The 21,646-nt window shown below is 63.4% G+C and overlaps 1 protein-coding gene across 2 annotated transcripts in view; it reads right to left on the bottom strand.

Moving 5' to 3' along the window:
• Window positions 1-4,030: 4,030 nt before the first annotated feature.
• The window catches only part of COL26A1 (collagen type XXVI alpha 1 chain), a 140,540-nt gene continuing 122,924 nt past the window's right edge, over window positions 4,031-21,646 (bottom strand). For both annotated transcript variants that reach the window (XM_032430926.1, XM_032430927.1), the window contains exons 5-13: window positions 17,336-17,492; window positions 15,672-15,770; window positions 14,897-15,049; window positions 13,019-13,102; window positions 11,485-11,537; window positions 9,528-9,563; window positions 8,136-8,183; window positions 6,246-6,330; window positions 4,031-5,521 (exon numbers count right to left, since the gene is read on the bottom strand). In XM_032430926.1, coding sequence (XP_032286817.1) covers window positions 5,361-5,521; window positions 6,246-6,330; window positions 8,136-8,183; window positions 9,528-9,563; window positions 11,485-11,537; window positions 13,019-13,102; window positions 14,897-15,049; window positions 15,672-15,770; window positions 17,336-17,492 — 876 coding nt within the window. In that variant the 3' untranslated portion in view covers window positions 4,031-5,360. The remainder of the gene's footprint in view (window positions 5,522-6,245; window positions 6,331-8,135; window positions 8,184-9,527; window positions 9,564-11,484; window positions 11,538-13,018; window positions 13,103-14,896; window positions 15,050-15,671; window positions 15,771-17,335; window positions 17,493-21,646) is intronic.

The following is a 21,646-nucleotide window of genomic DNA, read 5'->3' as shown; positions in this document are numbered from 1 at the left end:
GTCCGTCCGTGTGACTGTCGGGGCAGCGCCTGACGCATGATGGGCGTCTGCTCTGATGAGTTCAGCCCTCTGTTTAATGTGGTGGAAGACGGAAGCCCTGAGAGGTTAAATGACGGGCCCCAGGTCACTGTTGTAACAGCCTCCAAATTATATGTCCCAAGTCCTCATCCCTGGAACCTCTGCATGTGACCGTATTTGGAAAAAGGGTCTTTGAGGATATAATTAAGGTAAGGATCCTGAGCCTCAGAGGTTGCCAGATTATCCAGATGGGCCCCACATCCAATGACAAGTCCTTGTAAAAGACCCAGGGGACAAGACAGACATAGAGGAGGAGGCCATGTGGGGACAGGGCAGCCACCAGCCGGGAGGGACTCCCAGGGCCACTGGCAGCTGGAAAGGGGAAGGAACGGATTCTCCCCCAGCGCCTGCCGTGGGAGCACAGCCCTGCCAACACCTTGGTTTTTGCCTCTGGCCTCCAGAACTGTGACAGGACACATTTCTGGCCATCTGGCACGGCAGCCCCGGGAGCTTGAACAGTGACCCAGCCAGCCCGCAGTATCAGGGCGAGGACTCGCGACTCCGCTTATCACTCGGGACCCCTTGGTGGCATTTATCGGTGGTTAAAAAAAACAGCTTCAATCCCAGATACCGTGAGGGTTCTGGAAGCAGTTTCTGTGATCTTCAGATGAGGCACGGAGGCCCCACTGTCCCCTCGCCCATGCTGCAACCCATCAACAAGGAGGGAGGCGAGGCTGGAGCGCGTGAGCCCCGCTGTCTCCTTCGGGGCACACCGGTTCGTTAGATTTACCAGCCCCTGCCTGAAAAAGTATTTAATTTGCCTTTTACAATGCACCAATTGCAAGTTAATTGGCAATTGAAAGTTATAGGTGACGTTAGAATTTATTAATAACATTGGAAATAAATCTCCGTGGAATTCAAGTAATTGAAAATCTCATGAAATTCTCTTTTTCATCATCCATAAAACAGGGCTGGGAGAGAGGTGTTCCAGAAACCTCAGGGGGTGGTTGGGATTGCAGGTGTGGGATACTTGGGTGGGAGGGGACTGCTGTTCTGACCTGGGCCCATCTCAGGTGCCCGCCTGCCCCCCTGTGCAACACTTCGGTCACTCCTCCTAGGGTCTGGGAAGGAGTCTTTCTCCCTTTGGGAATGTCCTGTGATTCACTGCGGTGATCAGAGCGGGGCACTGGGGACACAGAGGTGACCCTGCCCACCAGAAGGTCATAGCCTGGTGGGATAGACAGAGCCGCGAGGGCTGGGGCTGGGGCCCAGGGCCAGAGTCAGCAGTTCCTGCCCATCTGTGCCCATGTGTACACACACACATACCAGGGGCTGGAGCCTGTCGGTGTTGGAGAAGAAATGTCGGGTTTGATTTAGACACAGGAGAGAGGCGTGTGCAGGAAGCAGTGCCCCGAGGATGGGCGGAGAGCAGAGCAGACTTAGGGAGCCCCCAGGGGGGTTGGGCTGAGATGAGGGGGTGGGCCCGTGCTAATGCTCCCTCATTAACCCTCTGGGTGGCCTGCAGGGGTGGGAGCTCCCTTCCCTGCCTCTCTTCCTGCACTGGGCTGATGATGCTCATGAGTCCTTCCCCCGGGGGGAAGAGGGGCAGTTGCAGGTCCTGGAGGCCCCGAAATGGCACCCTGAGGGGGGGGCCTCTGGGTGGCTTGCCTCTCCATTCTGAGTCACCACTGGGACCTGCAAGCGGAGTGTAGAGGTGCAGCCTGGAGTTTCCACCCATGAGCACAAAGACACAATACGAGAGAGAAGCGAGGGCCGGAACGGCCCAACTGGTCTCATTGGGCTGCAGGAGTCAGAGGAGGGGATGCGTCTGAGGATTTTGTCCAAAGCCGAGAGCCGAGATCTGAGAGCCGTGCTGCCCCTGGGGCTCTCAGTGCGAGACCACGCCCCCTCCGACCTGTCCCCCCACCACCCCCCTGTCCTGCAAGCACCCGGGGCCCCCACGTGGCTGGGGAGCCAGCACCCACAGGCCAGACAGAGACGAGGCCAGCCAAGGAGAGAAGCTCCAGCCCGGTGCCGGGCTGCTGCCGCGGTACATGCCACCTGCAGCAGAGAGGATGGGACCCTGGCGACAGGGCCAGGTTGCAGAGCCTCGGCTCAGGCTGGGGAACAGGGCAGCCACTGCAGATCCCTGAGCAGGGGGGCAGCGCAGGCAGGCCCGCGTTTCAGTGGGAGCCCTCTCTGGGCCAGATGGAGGGAAGGGGCCAGACTGACCGTGAGAACCTGCTGTAGCAGCCGGTCCCCTGTGGGCCAGCTTCCCTCCCCTCCAGCATTCGAGGTCCTCCCAGATCTGGCACGCGGCAGCCGCTTCGGTCCTCCCGTGAGCGTTCCTTCTGTCCCCGCCCCGAATCTGTCCCGCTCCTCGGCCAGCACCGGCCTCTGCTCACACTCGGCCCTCCTGGCAGTGCCATGCCTTGGGCTCCCGGTTGATGTGCACGCCGTCTGCCTCCGGGAGCCGCAGCAGCCAAGAGCCCGGCCTCCCCAAGTCTCAGACCTGTCCTGAAACCCTGCCGGCTGTGTGACTTTGAGCGAGCCGCTTAACCTCTCTGGGACTTCACGGGCCCTCCACAAAACGGGGAAGGTGGTTCTGACGCTAAAGGGAGGTGACCTACGCCCCATGTTTGGCGCAGTGCCCAGCCTCATCCTAATGAAGGACTGGCTCATGACCACCTCCCCCAGGAGACCCCGTCCCCCAGCCCTGGCCCTCGGGGACTGGGGCCTCCCACCTGGAGCTGCTTCCCTCCCGCACTCCCTTTCACTCCCAGCGACCTGGGAGAGCCTGGGCATCCGGTCCCACCCCCGTGCTGGGGGCTCACTCCAGACTGCTAGCCTAGCCCCCCCGGGCCCGCCCCAGACGGTTGCACGATCCAGGGCCAGGGGACAAACGAAGGTGTCCCATGTATCTAAATATTGAAAAGTTACATGTTGAGTTAACCAACTTAAAATATGCTCTATGCTCCTACTTTGACAAATATCCTTTACAAGGACTGGGAAGGCCGGGCTGACTTCAGAATTCTGACCTCTCAGGGCTCTGCCCTAGACTGGGATGGCCCCGGGGGTGCCTGCCCCTGGTCCTCGGAAGCCCCCCCTCCCTGCTAGCTGCTGTCCTGGGCCGAGGGGCCTTAGGCGCACGTGTGGACACCCACCCTGCGCGTCCACGCTCCGTCCACACAGCCCAAAGTGACAGCTCCCTGGTCTAAGAATGCAGATGCCAACAGGGAAGCGGCCTGCCCTTGAGACGTGCAGGGGGAGAGGCCCACACGGGAGCCTGAGCTGAGGGCCACGGGGCAGCACATTTCGGTGTCCTGGGCAAAGCAGCTAGTCTCGCACGGCTTCTCCACCGTGGGTCTGGGAGAAGGAGATGCCTTCTGACCGGCTTCCCTGAGCGGTGGATGGCTTGTCAGAGGGCGTGCAGTCCTGCGGGAGCCCCAGGGGCTGCCCCGTTCTCTGGCTGAGGCTTCAGCCAACACAGGGGGTTGCTCAGGGCCAGGCGTGGGGGGGCCCAGTGAGCTGAGAGGGTGGCCTATAGAAAGAAAAAGGGGCTCAGCCCTCCAGGGGAGGCGCTCACAGCCCTGCGGCCCGGCCTCCCGCACCTGTGCATACGCTCTGGGCACAAGGGGGCCTTGTACAAAGGGATCCCCCATGAGCCGCCCTCCTCCGCCCCTCCAAGCCTTTGCTGAGGCCGCCCCCCTGCCTCCAGTGCTCGTTCCTGTTTAGCCGACTCCCACTGACCCCTGAAGGCCCTTTCCTCCTCCACGGCCCCTCGCCTGGCCCCCGACAGATTAGGTGTCCCCCTGCTGGGTTGCGGTGGCCCACAGCCGTGTCCCGTGCTCTGTGTGTGGCACCGTCCTCACATCGGACCACACCGTCCCTAGATGGGAACCTTCCAGGGACGGCGTCCCTCAGTACCTGCGTCTCCGTGGCCAGGAGCCCGGCTCCCAGCCTCCCCACCAGCCGCGCCGCAGGACACCAGAGCCCCGGGAGAGGGGGGACAGCACCTTTATTGTCAGAGAATTGCAGACTTCCCGCCCGCCTCTGACTGCCGCACCTCGGCCCCCAGGCAGGGGGAGGTGGCCGGGGCCTGACCACAACCTCCCGGGAGCACCAAGGACGCTGGGGACAGACGGCTCCTGCCCTGAGAGGAGACACCACTCGGGGTGGCACCCAAACCTCCGAGTCAGCGGCTGAGACTGGGTCCTGACCCAGCAAGAGAGGAGCACCAGGGCCGGTCCGGGTCACAGGGGACCCGTGGCCTGAGAGGCCTTGAGGGCTGTGGTCTGAGCTGCTCTGGGGTCCCCGGCCCCGGGCGTCTGCTGTGGAGCCCGCTGCCTGGGCCCACGGCCCTGAGGGGGGCAGCGTCTCTCCCGACGGGGCCCGGGACTCGGACAATGTCCTGTCTCTAGGTGGTCAAGGGGACGCGGGACTCGCCGTATGCTGCAGAAATGGCCACCCTAGAGATTCCCAGAGAGGGCAGAGCTGCTGTCCCAGGAAATACTCCCTCCTCTGGGCTCAGGGGCAGGAGGGCCCTGCTGGGCTGGGGGGGTTGAGGCTGGGAGGCAGCGGTGGGTGATGCCGGTTTGGTTGGAAGGGCCCTGCACCCCAGGGCCCCTCTCTCACTGTCCCCAAGTCCGTGGGAGCGTCCCGGGTTTATTCAGGGTCTCCCTGGCGCTGCCAGGCCCTGGAGCAGACCCCAAGCCCGGGGACGGGGGTTGAGGAAGGAGGCCCAGGACCCTGCCTTCCTTCCCTGCTGGCTGGTCCAGCCCCCTTCCCCTCCAGCCCTGCGCCCACCCTGAGTTTCTCCGTGAAGACAGGAACCTGGCACGGTCTAGGGTTAAGGAACCGGGAGGCCGGGGTTCAAATCCTGCCCCAGCTGTCCCTGGTCCCGCGGCCTCGGCAGGTTGTTTATACTTGCCGGGCCTCCATCCTCCCGTGGAAAGTGGGGATATCAAGCCTACCTCCTAAGGGTTAAATGAGACGGTGCAGGGAAAGCTCCTTGGACAGGCCCAGACTCAGTAAATGATGAGTATTAGGATTATTCTCAGGCCCTGCCCAGCCCACCCAGATCCTGTCTCCTGCAGAAAGTGAGGGTGGGGAGGGCAGGGACCAGCAAAGGGCCCTGCCAAGGGTGCTGGGGCCCTCTGGACCCTGCCTCTGGAGCTGCCATCTGTCCCCAAGTCCCCCCAGGCCCTGGGGGCCAGTGTCCCTCATGATCGTCGGTGTCCGGAGCCCAGGCCCACTTGGGGTGTCTAGGAGCCAGCCGGGCGACACAGGCCTCTGGGCTGGCTCTCTGGCAGGGCTGGGGCTTGTCCTGGAGAGCTGGCCTCTCACTTGCCGCCGCCGGCCTGGCCAGCCCTCCTCTGCCCGGGGTCGGGGCCGAGCAGGGCAGCGAGCGCACCGTCAGGCGGGGAGCCACCACGCTTCATCTTCAGGTTGGCTCTCAGGGCAGCGTCTTGGCCAGAGCCCCCCTCGGGGGAGGCCAGGGGATCTGGAAGGACAGCAGGGGGGTGGGCTCACGCAGGGCGTCGGGAGCACTCAAAGGCCCCCTTTGCTTCTGGTGCCCAGCCAGCGAGGAAGCCAAGTGCCCAGCGAGGACAGGGCAAGACAGCAGCAGGCTCCCTGGTCACGTGGGCACCCACCCCCTCAGGCGTCTGCCCGCTCACCCTGGACCAGGGCTGCCCGGGGCTGGGCTCCAGGCCCTGCAGGGCTGCCGTTCCCCACCTGCCGCATGGGCCTCCCACCCCATCAGTGAGCACGAGGCTCTGCAGAGCACCGTGGGGCAAGAGGAGGGTGCCTTCACAGAAGAAGGGACCCTAGAGCAGGTCCCGAAGTGGGAGCTGGTGGTCAGCCGGCGGAGGGACTGGCCTGAGCAAAGGCATGGAGGTGGGGGCAGGGTGGGGGGAGGGCCCGGGATGACTAGGTGGTGGCTCCAAGTCACTGGGCACCAGGCCATGCTGGGCAGGGACTTGGGACTTGAGGTGCCTGGACATTGGTCACGGGCAGTCGGGAGCCATGGGGGGTCCCTGAGCAGGGGAGGCACAGGGTAGGGTCCGCCTTGGCTTTGGGGAAGGCCATCTGGCAGCCAAGTGGAGGTGTTGTCGAGGCAGGCAGACCAGAAGGCGGCATGGAATGGGGAGGCGGGGGCAGCGGGGCTTCCCAACTCCACGGCCAGCTGCAGGTCCGGCTGGCCCCAGGCCCTGGTCGCAACTCACCATGGATCCCAATCATGTGCTCCAGGATGAGGACTCTCTCTGCCAGGATCTTCAGGGCCTCCCGCAGCTGCTGTACCCCCTCACCCTGGCGGGGAGGAAGCAGCCAGGGTCAGGGCCGGCCACAGAGACGGGCCACGTCGTCCCCTCCCTCCCTGCTCCTGCCTCCTCCCCCTTTGTCCCCATCCTCTCAGTACAACAGCCGTCCCAGCTTGGATATCCACGTGCCAGGCCTGGGGTTTGAATTCTTGTTTGCAGACAAGAAAACTGCTGCACAGAGAGGGTAACCAGGGTTCGGTGGCCACACAGCCTGGCTTCACACCCAGACCCGTCCCCCTCACGCCTTGGTTTTTCCTGCTCCGGGGGCTGCCCGGCTGCTTCCCCTGGGCGCCCTTCTTTCCGGAAAATGCCCTGCGAAGGGCAGAGCACCTAGCATGGGTGGGGGTGCTTCGCTGGTCTCCTGAGAGGTCTCCAGGTGTGGCCACCCCAGCAAGAGGGAGAGAAGGGAGAGCCACTGCTCCTCAGCACGAGGGCACGGTGAGGACAGGCCGTTTCTGGGGACCCAGCCTACACACGGGCAGAGGACCCTGGGCACCGAGACCCGTCAGTGAGCTGATTTATTGAGAAGACAGGTGTCAAGGCCACTTGGAAAAGGCAAGTGATGGTGAGGGGCTCAGGCCCCACGCTGAAGTCAGTCCCAGAACAGCGCCTCTTGCAGGCATAACACGACAGCTCTGTCCTGACGTTCAGATCGATCGAGTTTAAAACAACACAAAGGGATGGGGCACCCGGGTGGCTCGACGGTGAAGCGTCCAACTCGATCTCAGAGCAGGTCTTGATCTCGGGGTCGTGAGTTCAAGCCCTGAATTGGGCTCCATGCTAGGCATGGAGCCAACTTATAAAAAAGCAAAATAAAAAAACGAAAGGAGAGCAAAAAGTGACCTGTAGGTTAAGGAGAGAGGTCTTCCCCCCCCAGCGAACCAAAGGCCACGAGAAGCCACACTGGTGGCAGTGTCCGGGATGGGGGTCCAGGGCCCCAGCTAAGCCCCATGCCCCTGAGCCACGGGATACACGCTTACAGAAAGCGAAGGGAGAAGTCCTAAGTACCGTTTCCATCTTCCCTTACAAGTCTGCGAATCTCCCTGCGAATCTGTGCCCATGCTTTGTACCTACATCTTCCTCCCGCTGCCTCCTGGGCCCACCACAGATGCTCTGGCTCCAGCCTCCCCCCTCCATCCCAGCCCACCTCCCCAGTTACCCCCAGGCTGGCTCATTAGAGAACCTTAGATGCCCACTCTGCTGGCCGCCCCCCGAGCTCTGACACACCCAGGGGATTCTAGCTCTCAGCCTGCAAGTTCTCCCCTGCCGGCCCCACTGCCCTCACCCCCTTTATCCATCACCCCAGTCTCCAGCACCCCTCCTCCTCCCAGAAGACAGCAGGTCCCCACGGTCATGCCCGTGCTCCATCTGTGTCCCCTCCCGGCCCCATCGTGCCCCGGCCCCTGCCTGCTCCCATTCACTCCCCCACTGTCCCCTCCCACATCCACCAGCCGTCTGTCCACCTGCCCACGTATCCTTCAGTCCACCAGCGCCGTGTCCCGGGGGGCACTGCCGCGCACCAGGCGCCGCGCATGGGGGATTCCTGTCCCTGGAGAGGGACTCCACAGCCTGCAGCCTCCTTAAATAAGGGGTTCTCCCCAGCAGGGTCCCCCCTGTCCTCTGGCCCCGGGCCAGTCCCCCATCTGCACACTATGCTGCATTATGTCACTCACCGGCCTCCCCCACCAGGCGGGGACCCCCTGCACCCCGTGGCCCAGAGCCCTGTGCCCTGTCCCTCCCACTGGGATGCAGCTGAGGGGGCAGGAGGGGAGCACGGCCCCCAAGACCAGTTACCTCTGCAGCAGCTTTGTCCTCCTCTTGCCCCTTCCCGCCAGGTTCGCCCTAGGAAGAAAACTGCGCAGTCAACCACCGGTGTGTGTGGGTGCGGGGTGCGGGGGGGAGGCGCCTCTCTACCCTCCCCAGCTTCTCGTGCAGACCATGGGGGACCGGCAGGGAGTTAGGGCAGGCTGGGCAGGCAGAGCCTGGGGACAGGGGTGCTGGGGCCCAGAGCCTGACAGCTGCACCCATGGGAACTCCCGCCCTGGGGTGAGCAGAGCGGGGGAGCGCCCAAGGTCCCAGGCATCCCTGCTCAGCCCGGCATGTGTTGGCTTGGGGGCTTCACTGGGCTTCAGGTTTGAAACCCCACAAGCTCAGGTCTCAGCTCTGCCAGGAATCAAGTCCCCGCTTCTCTCTGCCTCCACCCCTAAAACAAGGCCAGTAATATCAGCCTCACAATAACACCCACGTGATATGCAATGTGACTTGGAGCAAGTTACTTGACCTCTCTGTGCTTCCGTGCTTTCCTCTCTAAAACGGGGTAATACTGCCTATCTCCTGGGAGTATTCAGATTAAATAAATCAATACTGATAATGAGCTTTGATTGGAGCCTGGTGCCCGAAGTTCGGGGACAGGACTCAGCATTGTAACCGGAGAGAAGCCAGGAGGAGGCGTGGTATGAGGCTAACACTCCTGGGTTTAAATCTTGGCTCCATCATTGCCTCACTGTGCAACCTTGGGCAAGTTACTTAACCTCTCTGAGCCTTAGCTGCCAGTTCTCAAAAAAAAATGGGGAAAATAAAGTCCTGCCTTGCTGGGTCACCACCAAGCTTAAACTCACTATGGATGAAGAGCGCCTCCCCTCCCAGCACACAGGTGCTCAGCAAAGCTCCATCCCTCCTCCCTGGCTCTCTGCCCCTAACTCTAGACGTGGGCACAGAGGAGGTGCCTGCCTCCTTGGCCCTGCAGGCAGGAGTGGAGACTCATAAATTCTTGTTTCCAAGGAGGGAAATTTGAGGCCAGCTGTCTGCGCCCTTACTCCTGGAAGGTTCAGAGGAGGGAGGGGCTCCAAAGGGCACACAGCATGTTAACCCAGGGGTCTGGGCTCCCCGGAAGAGACCTGAGGACGCTCATCCAACCCCCTACCAGGAGGCTACTTCAGTTCTTGCTCACACTCCCAGTGAGGGGCTCCCCATTTTCCAAGGGCACCCCTTCCCAGCTTGGACAGCTGGAGTCACAGGCAGGCGGCCCCTTCTCTGGACAGGGTAGAATCAGGCCATGTTCGGGGTGGCTGCGGGGCTGAGCTCAGGCCAGGCCGGGACAGACCCCCCACCACCCACCCGGTGCCCTGGGCCTGCACCAGAGCCCACCACCCTGGGAACGGCCCAGCGGCCCAGCCCCCCACTTACAGCCGGTCCCGTCACGCCCCGCTCTCCGGCCAGGCCCTGTAGAAAGGCAGACAAAGCAGATGAGTCCTTGCCTGCCCCCCTAATACCTCCGGCTTCCCCTTAGCAGCCCCTGCCCCAGGCCGGGAGGACGATGGCTTGGAGATGGGAAGGCCCCTCCTGGGCCACCCTCCACTGGCTCCTCCCTGAGCCCCGGCGGGGCCCTCGGTCTTCTCAGCTGAGAAATGGGCTGTTGTGGGTGTCACACAGATGGCAAAGCCCGCAGGCCCCCCCGCACGCAGAGGGAGCCCCCCCCCCGAGAACAAGTGACAGGGTCCCACTCGAGGCCTCCCGTCCACGTTGATATCCAGCCCGAAGGCTCCCCAGAGCCCAAACCCATGCGTCCAGCTGCCCTCCCATTTCTCCACCTGCCCACAGGGGGGCGCCCCACTCCACCTCCCCCAAGTGGAACCCTGGGCGCCCCCCCAAACCCACCGCACTCTGCAGCCACCTCCTAGGGAGATGGCTCCCCGTCCTCCCAGCTGCTCCCACGCACGCCCGGGAGCTAACCTTCCTTTCCCTCTCTTGCCAAATCTGTTCCATGCCCCAGACCTGTCACCTCCACTTTCTAAACACGTCCGTTCCCCTGGCCGCTTCCGGTGCCACCACCTGAATGCAAGTCACCTTCTCTCTCCCCGCACGCTTCCGTGGGTCTCCTCCCTGGACTCCCTGCCCCACTGCTCTCCAAGTTCCACCGGACCACAGCCACAGCCCGAGGGGCCTCTTAAAGATGTAAATCACATCACGGGGTCTTGCTCCCTGAGACTCAGAGTCCCCTTTCCCTGTGACAGAAACCCACACTCCCACAAGCCTTCTCTCGGAGGGTGCCCCTGGGGTGCCTGGCTCTGGGGGGCCTGGACTCCCCGTTTACCTGGCCTGTCGTACCTGAGCCAGGAACAGATCGGGCCTGAGGGCCTCCTGCCACCTGTGCAGCCCCAGGCCCCCCAGCCCCCAGGCCCTGCCCACCAGCCGGCTCTGGGCCCCTATGCTCCCGGCCAGAGCTCCTGGCCACCTCTCCCCGCGGCCAGTGTGCCCGCCTGTCCCCTCCATGCTGCGTCCTCCCGGGCGTAAAAATCCCCAGCGGGGACAACAGGGAGCAGAGCAGGAGTCAGGGGACACTGGTTCTGAATGAATATAAACTCTACCAGGCTGCAGTGTGGCCCCCCGGGCCTGGCTGTACCCTCAGCTCGGGCTGTTGGCACCCTGGCTGTTTGGGGTGTGTGGACTCCCGAGGTCCCAGCACTCACAGAGCCAAGGCCCAGACTCCTGTCCCTTGCAGCATGGGGGTCACCGCTAGGCACCCCCTCCCTGCCCAGCCGAGCCTGAGCTCCAGGGACAGCGGGGCACTAGGGCTGGGCGGGCCCTAAGGTGGGGGCTGCAGGAAGCCCCACCAGCAGGACACCCACCCCTTCTGCCTCTGGGCTGCCCCTCCCCAGGGTGATTTCTTCCCAGGCCCTGGGCTTCTGCAGCACAAGGCCCTTCCTCTCCCAGCACTTTTTTTTCCTCCTTTTTCCCTCTAACAAGCCACAGGGGAAGCCTTGTACCCCCGCTCAGCAGCAAAGGTGGCCGGAGCCCAGAGAGGCTGTCTCTTCACCCAAGGTCACACAGCTGGAGAAGCAGAGCAAGCTGGGGCTCGGGGCCATGTCGCCAGGCTTTGGGGCACTCTCTCCCACACAGGTGACTCTCGGGGAGGAGGGCGGCAGGCTGGGGTGGACATTCTGTGACCTGTATGTCCTCCAGAGGCACCTGGCCTCTCTGGGTCCCGTTAGCTCGTCTCTGAGATGGGAAGGGTGCCAACACGTCCCCGGCATGGGGGGTGGGCAGCCAAGGGCCGCCCCTTCCTCAGCAACTCAGGCTGGAAAGAAGCCTGGCTCTTCTTTCTCGGAAGACAATGCCCCCTCCCCTTTGGGCAAGTCCTTACCTGGGATCCAGGGACACCTGGGGGTCCTGGGGGACCATGTGGTCCAGGGGGACCTGTGGGCAGAGTCACAGATGGTCACCCGGGGCCAGCCCCCTGCCCACCCCATATTGCAATCTGCTCTTCCCTCAGAGCCTCATCTGTGGGGTCGCCCTACACCCCCCCAACCCCCCCAGCCAGCCGCTCTCCCAGCAAATCTCTCTCAGGTCTGCCCCTCCTCTGGACCTAGGACCCTACCCCTCCAAGGCCACCCTTCTTGCCTGAGTTACTACAACAGCGTCCTGACCATCCATGCTCCACGTGGCCACCCAGAGCCACCTTCCGGTTAGGTCCCTCCTGGGGTTCCTGAAGTCCTCAGCCCGGCCCCCTCCACCCTCATGCCCCCAGCTACTCTCCTGGAAAGCTCCTTGGCTTCTACGCTTCTGCAGATGCTGTTCCTTCCTCCTGGAGCTTCTCCATCCCCCCCACAGCCCAGCAAATTCTTTCCTACTGGTCTTTCATCTAGTCTCAGGCTGAGCATCACCTCCTCCAGGAAGCCTTCTGCCACCTACCCCCACCCCTCCTCTAGGCCAGTCCCCGACAGGGACCAGCCTCCACCCATGGCCATGGTGGATTTACAGGTCTGTCCCTGGGGGCCAGGGAGCACCCAGAGGGTCGGGCTGAGTCTGGTGGGTGCGGCACAGGGAGCAGTGTTCCTGCTTGAACTTTCCACACTCTTGGGACAGTGAGGCCTCTGGGAGTCCCCTGCTGGGCTGTACCCATGCTGGGGGAGGACCTGCAGGAAGTGCCCCCCCCCAGGTGGGCACAGATCTGGACTCTGTCTAGTTAAAAACGCCCTCCCTCCGGTCAGAGCACATGCCTTCCCCAGATACCCTCGGAGCACCTTCCCTCTCCTCCCTGGGGCATTTGCTCAAATGCCACCTTTTTTAAGAGGCCAGGAAACTAGACCCCTGCCCCAAGTAGGGAGGGCTCAGTGACTACGTGAAAGGGTAAATGAATGATGGGGGGACGGGGCACCCACACACTTGGCAAGCAGGGCTGGCCCCTGCCCCGCATGCCCCTTCCCTCCCGTCCAGTGAGGGTCCCCGGAGGGTGGGGGTCAGGCCAGGCCCAGGATCCAGCCCCTTAGAGCCCCAGGGCCATCCCCTGCCCCCAGTGCCCCTGGTTCCTGCCAAAAGGCCCAGGGCATCCTGACTCTCATAGGCACCTGCCCTACCAGCCCCTGGGGCCAGCCCTGTGCTGACCCCCTGCTTCCCCCCGGGCCTGGGCCTCCACATACCCCGGCGCAACTCCCACTCGGGCCCACATGGGGGCAGCCCTGAGCTGCTTCATGCGGGCAGCAGGCAGAAACACTTGGGGTTCCCGTGTCCAGTCCCACAAAGGAGTTGCCCCCCAGAAGCAAGGGAGCTCGCCCAATCCCTAGCACCCTGCCAAGGCCATGCGCCCCCAACCGGCCCCACGAGGCCCCTTGGCCCAGGCCAAGCCCAGAGGGGGTGCCCACTCCGGGCCAGGCTGTGCGGCTGCCCTCTGCACTTACCTGGAGGGCCAGGGGGGCCCCGGGGCCCTGGGACGCCGGCCAGCACTGTGTCCACGGCTGCAGAGGCCGGCTGTGAGTCTCCGTCTGTGGGCAGAGCAGAGCCGCCTGTGACCCGGTGGGGCAGGGCTGGGCTGCTGGACCTGAGCCCCCCCAGGGCCAGGACAGGCACCCCCGACCCCACTGGGCCTCACATCTGCCCTGGCAAGCACATGCTATTCCTCCCACGGAGGCCTGGTCACAGGGTTGGGTGACATCCCGGGCACCGTGGGGGTTGCGCCGGGGTACGTGGAGGCCCAGGCCCGGGGGGAGGCAGGGGGTCAGCACAGGGCTGGCCCCAGGAGCTGGTAGGGCAGGTGCCTATGAGAGTCAGGATGCCCTGGGCCTTTTGGCAGAAACCAGGGACACTGGGGGCAGGGGATGGTCCTGGGGCTCATACAATATACAAACTCCTTCCAGAGCATTCTAGGCCCTTCAGAGTCTGGCCCTGCCCTACTCACCTCCCCAGTGCCTCAGGCCAGAACTCTCCTCCACCCCACTCCACTCCACAGGCCCTTTCTTGATGTACCTGACAGGCTCCTGCGGGGCCTCCTCCAGGAAGCCCTCTCTGCCTACCCTTTTGAGCTGCAGGACCCCGGGCTGTCACTACAGGGCCCATTACTCAGCCTGGGGTAGGGGTGGGGTCTGTTTGTGGCCCAGCTCCTGCGATTTGGGTCTCTCCAGGGCAAGCCCCATGTGACTTTGTCCTGCCCGGTCCCCAGAGCCTGACCCAGAGAAGCCAGGCCCAAGAAATGCCTGGGGTAGGAGTGGCTACCCCTGCCCTTTCCCCCACACCTGGAAGCCTGGACCACAGGCTCACAACGGGCGGGGCCCCACTGGGGCATCCCCACTCTTCCCAAAGCGCACACCCGGCCCTCCCTCGGGGACCCCAGGGCCGGGGGGTAAGGAGGGTCCCATCTGAGGAGGGCTCTGAGCACTCCAGATGGCAGGCAGTGCCCGAGGCATCATGCCCAGACCGGGGACAGGCTGGAGCCCTGGGACCGCTCCTCGCGGCCGCGGCCCCGGGGGTGTGCGGCTGAGCCCTGTTTGTCTCTCTGAGTCTTCAGTGAGTTCCCACTTGCTCCAGAAGGCTCTGCTCTCGCCTGAGGGCAGCCCAGGACCCCCATTCTGCTCAAGAATGAGTCCTTCCCATCCACCAGAGCAACTCCATTGGGGAGTATTAACTGCCCCCACTCTGTAGGTGGGGAAACTGAGGCTCAGACGGGGACTGAAGCACCAGCAGGAGGGGGCTAGGGTTTCTCTGACCCAAAGAGGTCCCCATCCCCCACGGTGCCCAGGATGTCACCCAACCCTGTCACCTGCTTCTTAAAACCCTCGCCCGGTTTCCCAGGGCACTGAACCAGATGACACCCCTTTTGCGCCCCCCGCCCCGTTCTCCGGGCCTCCCTGTTCCCGCCCTCCCCACGAGTAGGCAGGTGTTTCTGGGTTCAGAAACACCAGACTGTGGCCCCTGAGGGCAGGAGTCTGTTTTGTTCACTGCTTTATCCCCAGGGACAAAAACTGCGTGCACGACACATAGCACGTGCTCAACCAACACTTGTCCAGTGGCCTAAGGTCAGGGACTTTGCCTTTGTGTCCCTGTCACCGAGTTGGGAAACCGAGGCCGGCCAGACAACAGAGTGACCTGTGGGGGGTCAGGACCCCAGGGGCAGGAGCTGAGCACTGGGACAGGGACCGGCCAGGCTGGGGCCAAGAGCCGGGTTGGGGGGCCAGTGTCAGCCCCTCCAGAGACACTTCCACCCCACCCAGCAGAGCCTTGCTCCCAGGCCCCGCTCCCTAAGGGTCTGCTTCCCCAGGGCCCGTCCCTCGGGGGACACTCACCGCCCTTGTCCGTTGGCGGCTGCAGGGAGTAGAGGACGCCCTGGGGGTCGTTCGGAGGGAAGCCCGGGCTGCCCGCTGGGCCAGGGGGGCCGGGGGGCCCGGGGCGCCCCGTCTCTCCAGGAAGCCCGCGGGGCCCCGGTGGCCCCAGGAGGCCTGCAGCAGGACAAGAGGAGTCACGTGAGGGCCGGGCCTGGCAGCTGACACCGCCGGTGGGACACAGGTCAGTGGTGGCCTCCAGACCAGTCTCCCGGGAGGGCTGTCCTGGGATGTGAGTGAACATGGCTTTCTCTTCTGGCCTGGGGAGCACCGGGGCCGCTCGGTGGGAGGGAGGTGAGGGAGGCAGGGTCGCCCTCGCCAGAGGCCTCAGCTCTGGGGTCGGGGCACTGAGGGTGGCAGCCAGCCTGGGCCGGCCCTATACCTGCCTTCACAGGACCTTTACCTTCCCCGCAGGACCCAGGGAGAGTTGGGGGGCTCTCTGGAGGTGTTGTTTCAATGACTGAGAAGAGTCCCCAGGCCCCAGCTTCCCCACCCCACGCCTGCAGCCCCAGCTCCCGGAACCTTCTGTTCTTCATGCAGGGTCAGCCCAGGCCCTTAAGGCTTTGGGATAGGGTTGGCAGTGGGAGTGCTGGTGGGAGGAAGTGAGCCTGGGACCCCCAGGACGGCAGTCATTGACCCCAGCAAGATCAGGTGTTACAGGGTGCCTCAGCTGCTCAGATAGGGGAGAAACCCCAGCCCCTTCCCCCAGTGGACAAAGTCAGATCTGGGGGGTCCTTACCAGGAGGCCCTGCTGGGCCCTTCTCTCCTGCCTGGCCCCGGTCACCTTTGGAGCCTGGGGGACCTGCAGGCCCTGGCGGTCCCGTCTGCCCTGGGGGCCCTGGGAAGAGAGTGAGATGAGCCCTGAGAACATTGTGGGCCGAGCTGCCATGGAGGGGCTCCAGGCCTGACCACCTGGGCCATCAGGTCAGACCTGCTCCCAGGAGCAGAGACCTCATTACAGTCTACAAATCATTTTTGTACCTATTAACTCCTATGATCTCAAGAGCTGCTTGTGTTCCCACTTCACAGGTGGGGAAACTGAGGCTCGGGAAGGTGTGGTCCCTTGCTCAAGGGCCCAGAGCCAGGCTGCGGATGAGTTAGGCCCCTCCCTCAGGAGTCCTACTGTCTCCCAGCTCAGGGTCGGGAACAGGGTTTGTGGCAAAGAGCTCCCCAATGAGGCCTCATCAGAGGCCCCAGGAAGCCCTAAAGCACATGGGTGCCCAACTCACCTGCTCTCAGGGATTTCAGGGCACACCCCGGTGTCACCATTTGTAGGGGTTGTGCCCCACCTGGTGGCCATTTCTTGGAACTGCACTTTGGTGAGGAGAAAGTGGCCCAGGAGACCCAGCGCCCCTCCCAGCCTCCCCCACAGGGGGTTTGGGGCCTGGGTCTTCTGACGGCAGGGAAGTCGCCCTCCTCCCCATTTCCAGAAGAAGGATTTGGAAGAAGGCAGGCAGGGGCAGCTGCCTGGATGTGAAACCTTGGGAGGTGGGCCTGGGGACCCAGAATGAGATGCTCCCTCCACCCCTGAGCTCACCCCTCCTCCCACAGCCTCCAGCCCCGTCAGAAGATCCCAGAGTGTCTGTTCCTCCCAAGATTGGCCACCGGATGCTCCCACTGCTGGGGGCCGTGCCCTCTGCCTTCCCTGCTCTGCTTCCTCTCCTGACCGGACAGGCACAGGCGGACGAGGTGAGGAGGGGACGGGGTGTGAGCTCAGAGCGGAGCCTGGGCAGGGGTGCTAAGAAGCTGGGGGCTCAACTTCGAGAGAGGCGAGGGAGGGAGAGCGTCACCCGCACAGGACTCTAGTGGGGCCAAGAATCATCGAGACAATATGCCCCTGGATCAGGGGCTGACCCCAGGGGTCATTTCTCTGGGCCTTGGTTTTCTCCTCTGGAACCCCAAGCGTTACAAACTTACTGGAATGATTAGAAATGATATCTGTGCAGCCAAGGGTGATATGAAAATATTTATTAATTAGCCCAGCAGTTAACCTCACAAGCAGAAAGTTCAGCAAGGACCCCCCAGAAGGTGGTGGGAGGCAGAAAGCTCCCAGTAAAATTGAGCCAGAAGGCTGTGGCTGGGCTGGGGGTCTGAGCGCAGATGCTAAGAAGCAGTGGGGAAGGGCGTGAGGACACGCACCCAACTGTGGGACGACACGGAAGGGTGAGGCCCTATAACGGTCTGGATGGGGTCTGCAGGGGCAGCTGTGGCCCGGCGGCAGCGAATGGTTTCCACGAGGGGCTGAAGCCCCAAAGGTCAGAGCTTCTATTTTTCTAAGAGAAGCTTTCTAGAAATCCCGATTTTCATGCGAAACCCTGCAATTTTGAAACGTTAGCTCAGTTTTTCAAAATACCATGTGGGGGCACTCGATCCCAAGGGCCTATGGTGCAGGCCTTCACTCACCAGCTGGGCCCGTGGGCCTTCTCCTTCGGGGCCCTGGGTGGGCAAGCGGGATGGCATCAGGGAGGAAGTCCTCGTTCCAGGGTGGTAGGGTGCTCTGGGGGGCCGGCAGGTCATTGCCCGGGCCTGCGGGCTGCCCTGCTGCTTCCAGCAGAAGAACCTGGGCCGGAGAAGGGCAGAGGGTCAGGACCCCGGGCAGGCCAGAGAGTCCCGTGCACAGGGATGTATGCCCTATGAGACCTGCAGCTGCCCAAAGCCAGGTATGGGTGATCACCGCTCCCCCTGCTGACATATTCCCCCCACCCCTGCCCTCCTCCTCGTTCCCATTTCAGGAGAGCCCCCCTCCCCGGATCTGGGGCTTGAGCAGGGGGCCACCGGGACACCTTCAGACTCCCTGTACTCTTCTTCTGGAACGGCCATCCCCATGAGGCGAGCCCTGTGGTCACCACCACCCCCCCACCCCTTCCCTGGCTCTTCCCAAAGGAGGGACTGAAAAGATACCAAAGGGCCTGGCTTGGGGCATGGTTTTTAGTAGGAGCTCTAGGAAAACAAAAGGTGGCCACGCGGGGCCAGCGTGGAAAGCTGCCCTGTCCTCTCCGCTTGAGAGAGGTGGGGGTGTCAAAGCCTGGGAAGCCCCAGGGCCTGGGCGGGGACCCTGTCTCCCTAATTCAGGTGAGCGGGAAGCCAGGCCTCAGAGGCCCCAGGCAGTCCCTGCTGTCCCCAAAGAGGTCAGCAGGGGGCGCTGTGCACCAGGGATCTGAGCAAGGCCGCGGTGACGGGGGCGGAGACCCCCAGGAGGCCCACCCAGACGGAGAGGGGTCCCCAGGCCAGTCCAACAGAGCCTGGCTTCCTGCTCTGCCCACCGGGAGCCCCTAGTCTTTGCACCCTGATCTGCCCCAAGGGGAGGAAGTCTGGCGTCTCAGGTTCCCTCCAGTTCTTGGGAGCCAGAAGCCTGCATCTGCTAGATTTCCTGACTCCCCCGCCCCACGTCCAGGAGGGCCAGGCCTGTGCATTTGGCCTCCCCCAGGCCCCGGCTGCCTCCCCAAATCCCCCTGCCTGCCCCCTTCCCCCTCCTGGCGCCGCCCCCACAGGAGGGGGTGAGGACTCCATGCAAAGTGAACCTTGAGGAGCCCCACCAAACCACCAGCTTCCCGACACTTCGGGACGCCCTTCTGGGCCTGCCCTGCTCTGCTGGGCCTCAGCAGTCTTGCTCCAGCCACCCTGAACTATACCCCAGGGCCCCTCCTGCCCTGACTCTGCCCCCCTTCCAAGCCCTTCCCTTCACTCCGGAGCCGGGACAATCCTGAGACTCCAGTGACCCTTCCCCCCGCAGCCCCCCCACCGGCAGTCTGTCTGACCCTGCGGACTAAGGGTGTCCCCTCCTGTGTGTGCCCTCAGCCCCTGCACCATCGCTTTGTGTCAACAGCCCGTGCGCCAACTCTCAGGGTCCCCATCTGCAGTGGGCCAGGGGCCCTGGCACCTGCAGCCCCCCCCTCGCAAAAGGCCTTGGCTCGCTTCTTTGTGGGGCACCTCCTACGCAGACTCCAAGGCCCACAGAGCCCACGGACCTGGGCAGAGCCCCGGCCACAGCCAAGTTCGCATCCGCCCCGGCCAAAGTCCAAGGCCGCCGGGCCTGGCCACGGCCGCCCTCCCGGAGAAACTGATCCCACTCCTGCCGGCATAACCTCACCAGGGCGGGCAGCAGTGGGCATGGTGGCTCAACCCAAGAAAACCAGACTGTGGCCAGCCTTGGAGCCCAGTGGTCCTGATGACATCACTGCGGCCTGGCTGATTGGCCAGGAGACCGTCCTCCTGCCCCAGAGACCAGCTAACTCGAGGCTTCTGTGACCCTCACACAGGGAACCCCCCTTGGGCTCCCTCCCACGCCATGCGGCTGCGGGGTCCGTGAAGTCAGAGTGTAAACTGAGGGGGAGGGGAGAGAGGAAGTCAGGAAACTTCTGCCTGCTGACCTTCCACCCCACCATCCCCCTACTGCCATCCGACCCTGTCCCAGGAAGAGGGTGGCAGGAGTCCCAGATCAGCTCCTAGGGCTGGGTCCTTTCGGAACTCAGGCACCAGCAGGGAGTGAAGATGGAGCAGACCCTGATGGCTGCCTGGCTCAGGAACCCCCTATTGTGTACCTGTGGGTGTGCCCCAGAGGAGGAATCATGATTGGCCAGGTACCTATTTTCCCAGCTCCCTTGTGACTAGGAGGCGGGCAGATAGCACAGTGCTGGCCAATGAGACACACGAGCCTGTTAGGGTGCTTTGCCATAACCTCTACTTCCTGCTTTTGAACAGGTATAAGGATGTGATGCCTTGAGCTGCAGCAGCCACTTTGTAACCATGAGGCACTAACCAGGAGGACAAAAGCCAACTCACTAAGGAGGTGGAGGGGAAGGCTGTGAAGGGCCTGAGTTCTTAAGCCACCAAATCAACCCCAAGACCACCTTCCGCTGGACTCCTTGTCAAACAAACAATAAATGTCCTGGAAGAATAAGCTGCCATTGGCTGGGTGTCTGTAACTTAGAGCTGAACCCATCCCTCCCAGCACACCAAAGCAGCCTTCTTGTCTCAGAGGGCAGAGCCACAGTTTCCAGGCCTCTGGGTTGCTGCTTTCTTATGCCAGCCCTCAGGTTTCTGACGCCCCATCTGGGGTTCGCCCACCTGGCTCTCACTGGCCTGGCCATAGCCACTGACCCCATTCCATGGTCTCTCTGACCCCAGCAGGCAGGCGCCTGGCCTCAGCAGAGGCTGTCCTGGCAGCTAGGCCAGCTTCCGTCCCCCTCCCTCTCCAGGCCGATGCCTCTGAGGGCCCTGTGACCTGGGCTGATGAAGCACCCAGGGGCTCGCTTTCCCCCAGGGGACACGGGCGTGTTTGCAGGCAGGGACACAACTGGCAGGTGACCTGGAGAAGGCACAGGAGCTGAGGCAGGAATCAGCCCACCCCTGACCTGGGGGGTGGCAGCCACCTCTCCGCACAGCCCAGACTCTGACCACCTCCCCTTCTCTGCCCCGAAGCTCACCCCCGTATACCCACCCCAAAACAACCCGGTGAGGGGCAGCGAAGTGACTCCTTCCGTCTCCATTTCACAGGGCAGCAGACTGAGGCCCAGGGCTGAACAGGGACCTGGCGGGGCAGAGCCATTGCTGGGCAGGAAGCCTATCCCGGGCTCCTCCAACACCTCCTGCTGCCCCCCCCGGGTCTGGAGAGGGGTCACGACCCTCACCTCGGAGCCAGGGAGCCAGCCCCCGCCCCCCAGAGCCTTGACTTTTAACACCCCGAGGTGCTGGGCCAGGGCAGGACGGCTGTCGGCCGACACTCTGCCAAACCACGCAGGGCCTCTGGTCTGGAAAATGTCCTTCAGGCCAGCTGGCTTGGGGACCCCTCCTTTTGTTTGAAATCTCGGGTGCCAGCAGTTCACTCCGGCATCTTCCCCAGTGCCCCCACCCTCCCAGGGCGTCCCCAGCCCCGGCTTGGCCCAGGTGGCAGCATCTCTTCCCTGAAGGCTTCCATGCCCGCCCCGAGGAGGGTACGGGGTCCCCCACCCCCAGCCTGTGCCCAGGGGTCTGGGCTGCTGGGGGACCCTCCCACCTGCAGAAGGCCTCGGGGACAAGGGAGGCCATTCGCCCCCTGGGGCTTCTCATGCCGTGTGCTCTGCATGGGGTTCTCCCACACACCTGTGCCTTCACCTGTAAGATGGGGACGGCAGCCTCGAGTAGATGATGACACAGAGCCTCTCCTCGGTCCGGCACTCCCGTTCCCAAAGCCAGGTCCCACCACCATGTCGCCTGAGGCCCCAGCCGCCCTTGACCCCCGCCAGCACATTGCACAGCTGCGGTGAGAGCTCGGTCCCACTTATGTCTGACTCCAAGGGACAGTCCCCTGCAGTCCCCATCCCACGGGGCAGGTGCCCTCATGGCTGAGCAATTTCAGCAGACACGTGAGGCGGGGCCCTGAGGTGACGGGAGACACAGCCCAGAAGTGTCTCCCACGGAGGGATGCTGGAGACGGCTGGCTTCCTCGACCCTTGGCCTGCTCTGCACTGTCTCTCCAAGGAGCCAGAGGGGACAGACCCCCCGGTGTCCACGAGGGTAACCTGCCCGTCACCACAGCTGCTTTGGAACAGGTCTAAGGATGTGATCACACAGCCTTCCCTTCCTGACTTACTCCCTGTCTCCTTGCCCCATGCTGCCTAAGGCTACTCCCCCGTACTCGTCCTTTCTTCAGTCCTTCAGCCTCTGGGGTGACCTTCTCTGACCTCTGATGCAGCGGGGGGGGGGGGGGGGGGGGGGGGGGGGGGGGGGGGGGGA

The sequence above is a fragment of the Phoca vitulina genome, unplaced genomic scaffold (assembly GCF_004348235.1).
Source record: "Phoca vitulina isolate PV1807 unplaced genomic scaffold, GSC_HSeal_1.0 scaffold45, whole genome shotgun sequence".
Classification (NCBI taxonomy): Eukaryota; Metazoa; Chordata; class Mammalia; order Carnivora; family Phocidae; genus Phoca; species Phoca vitulina.
This window is presented reverse-complemented; position numbering and strand designations above follow the sequence as displayed.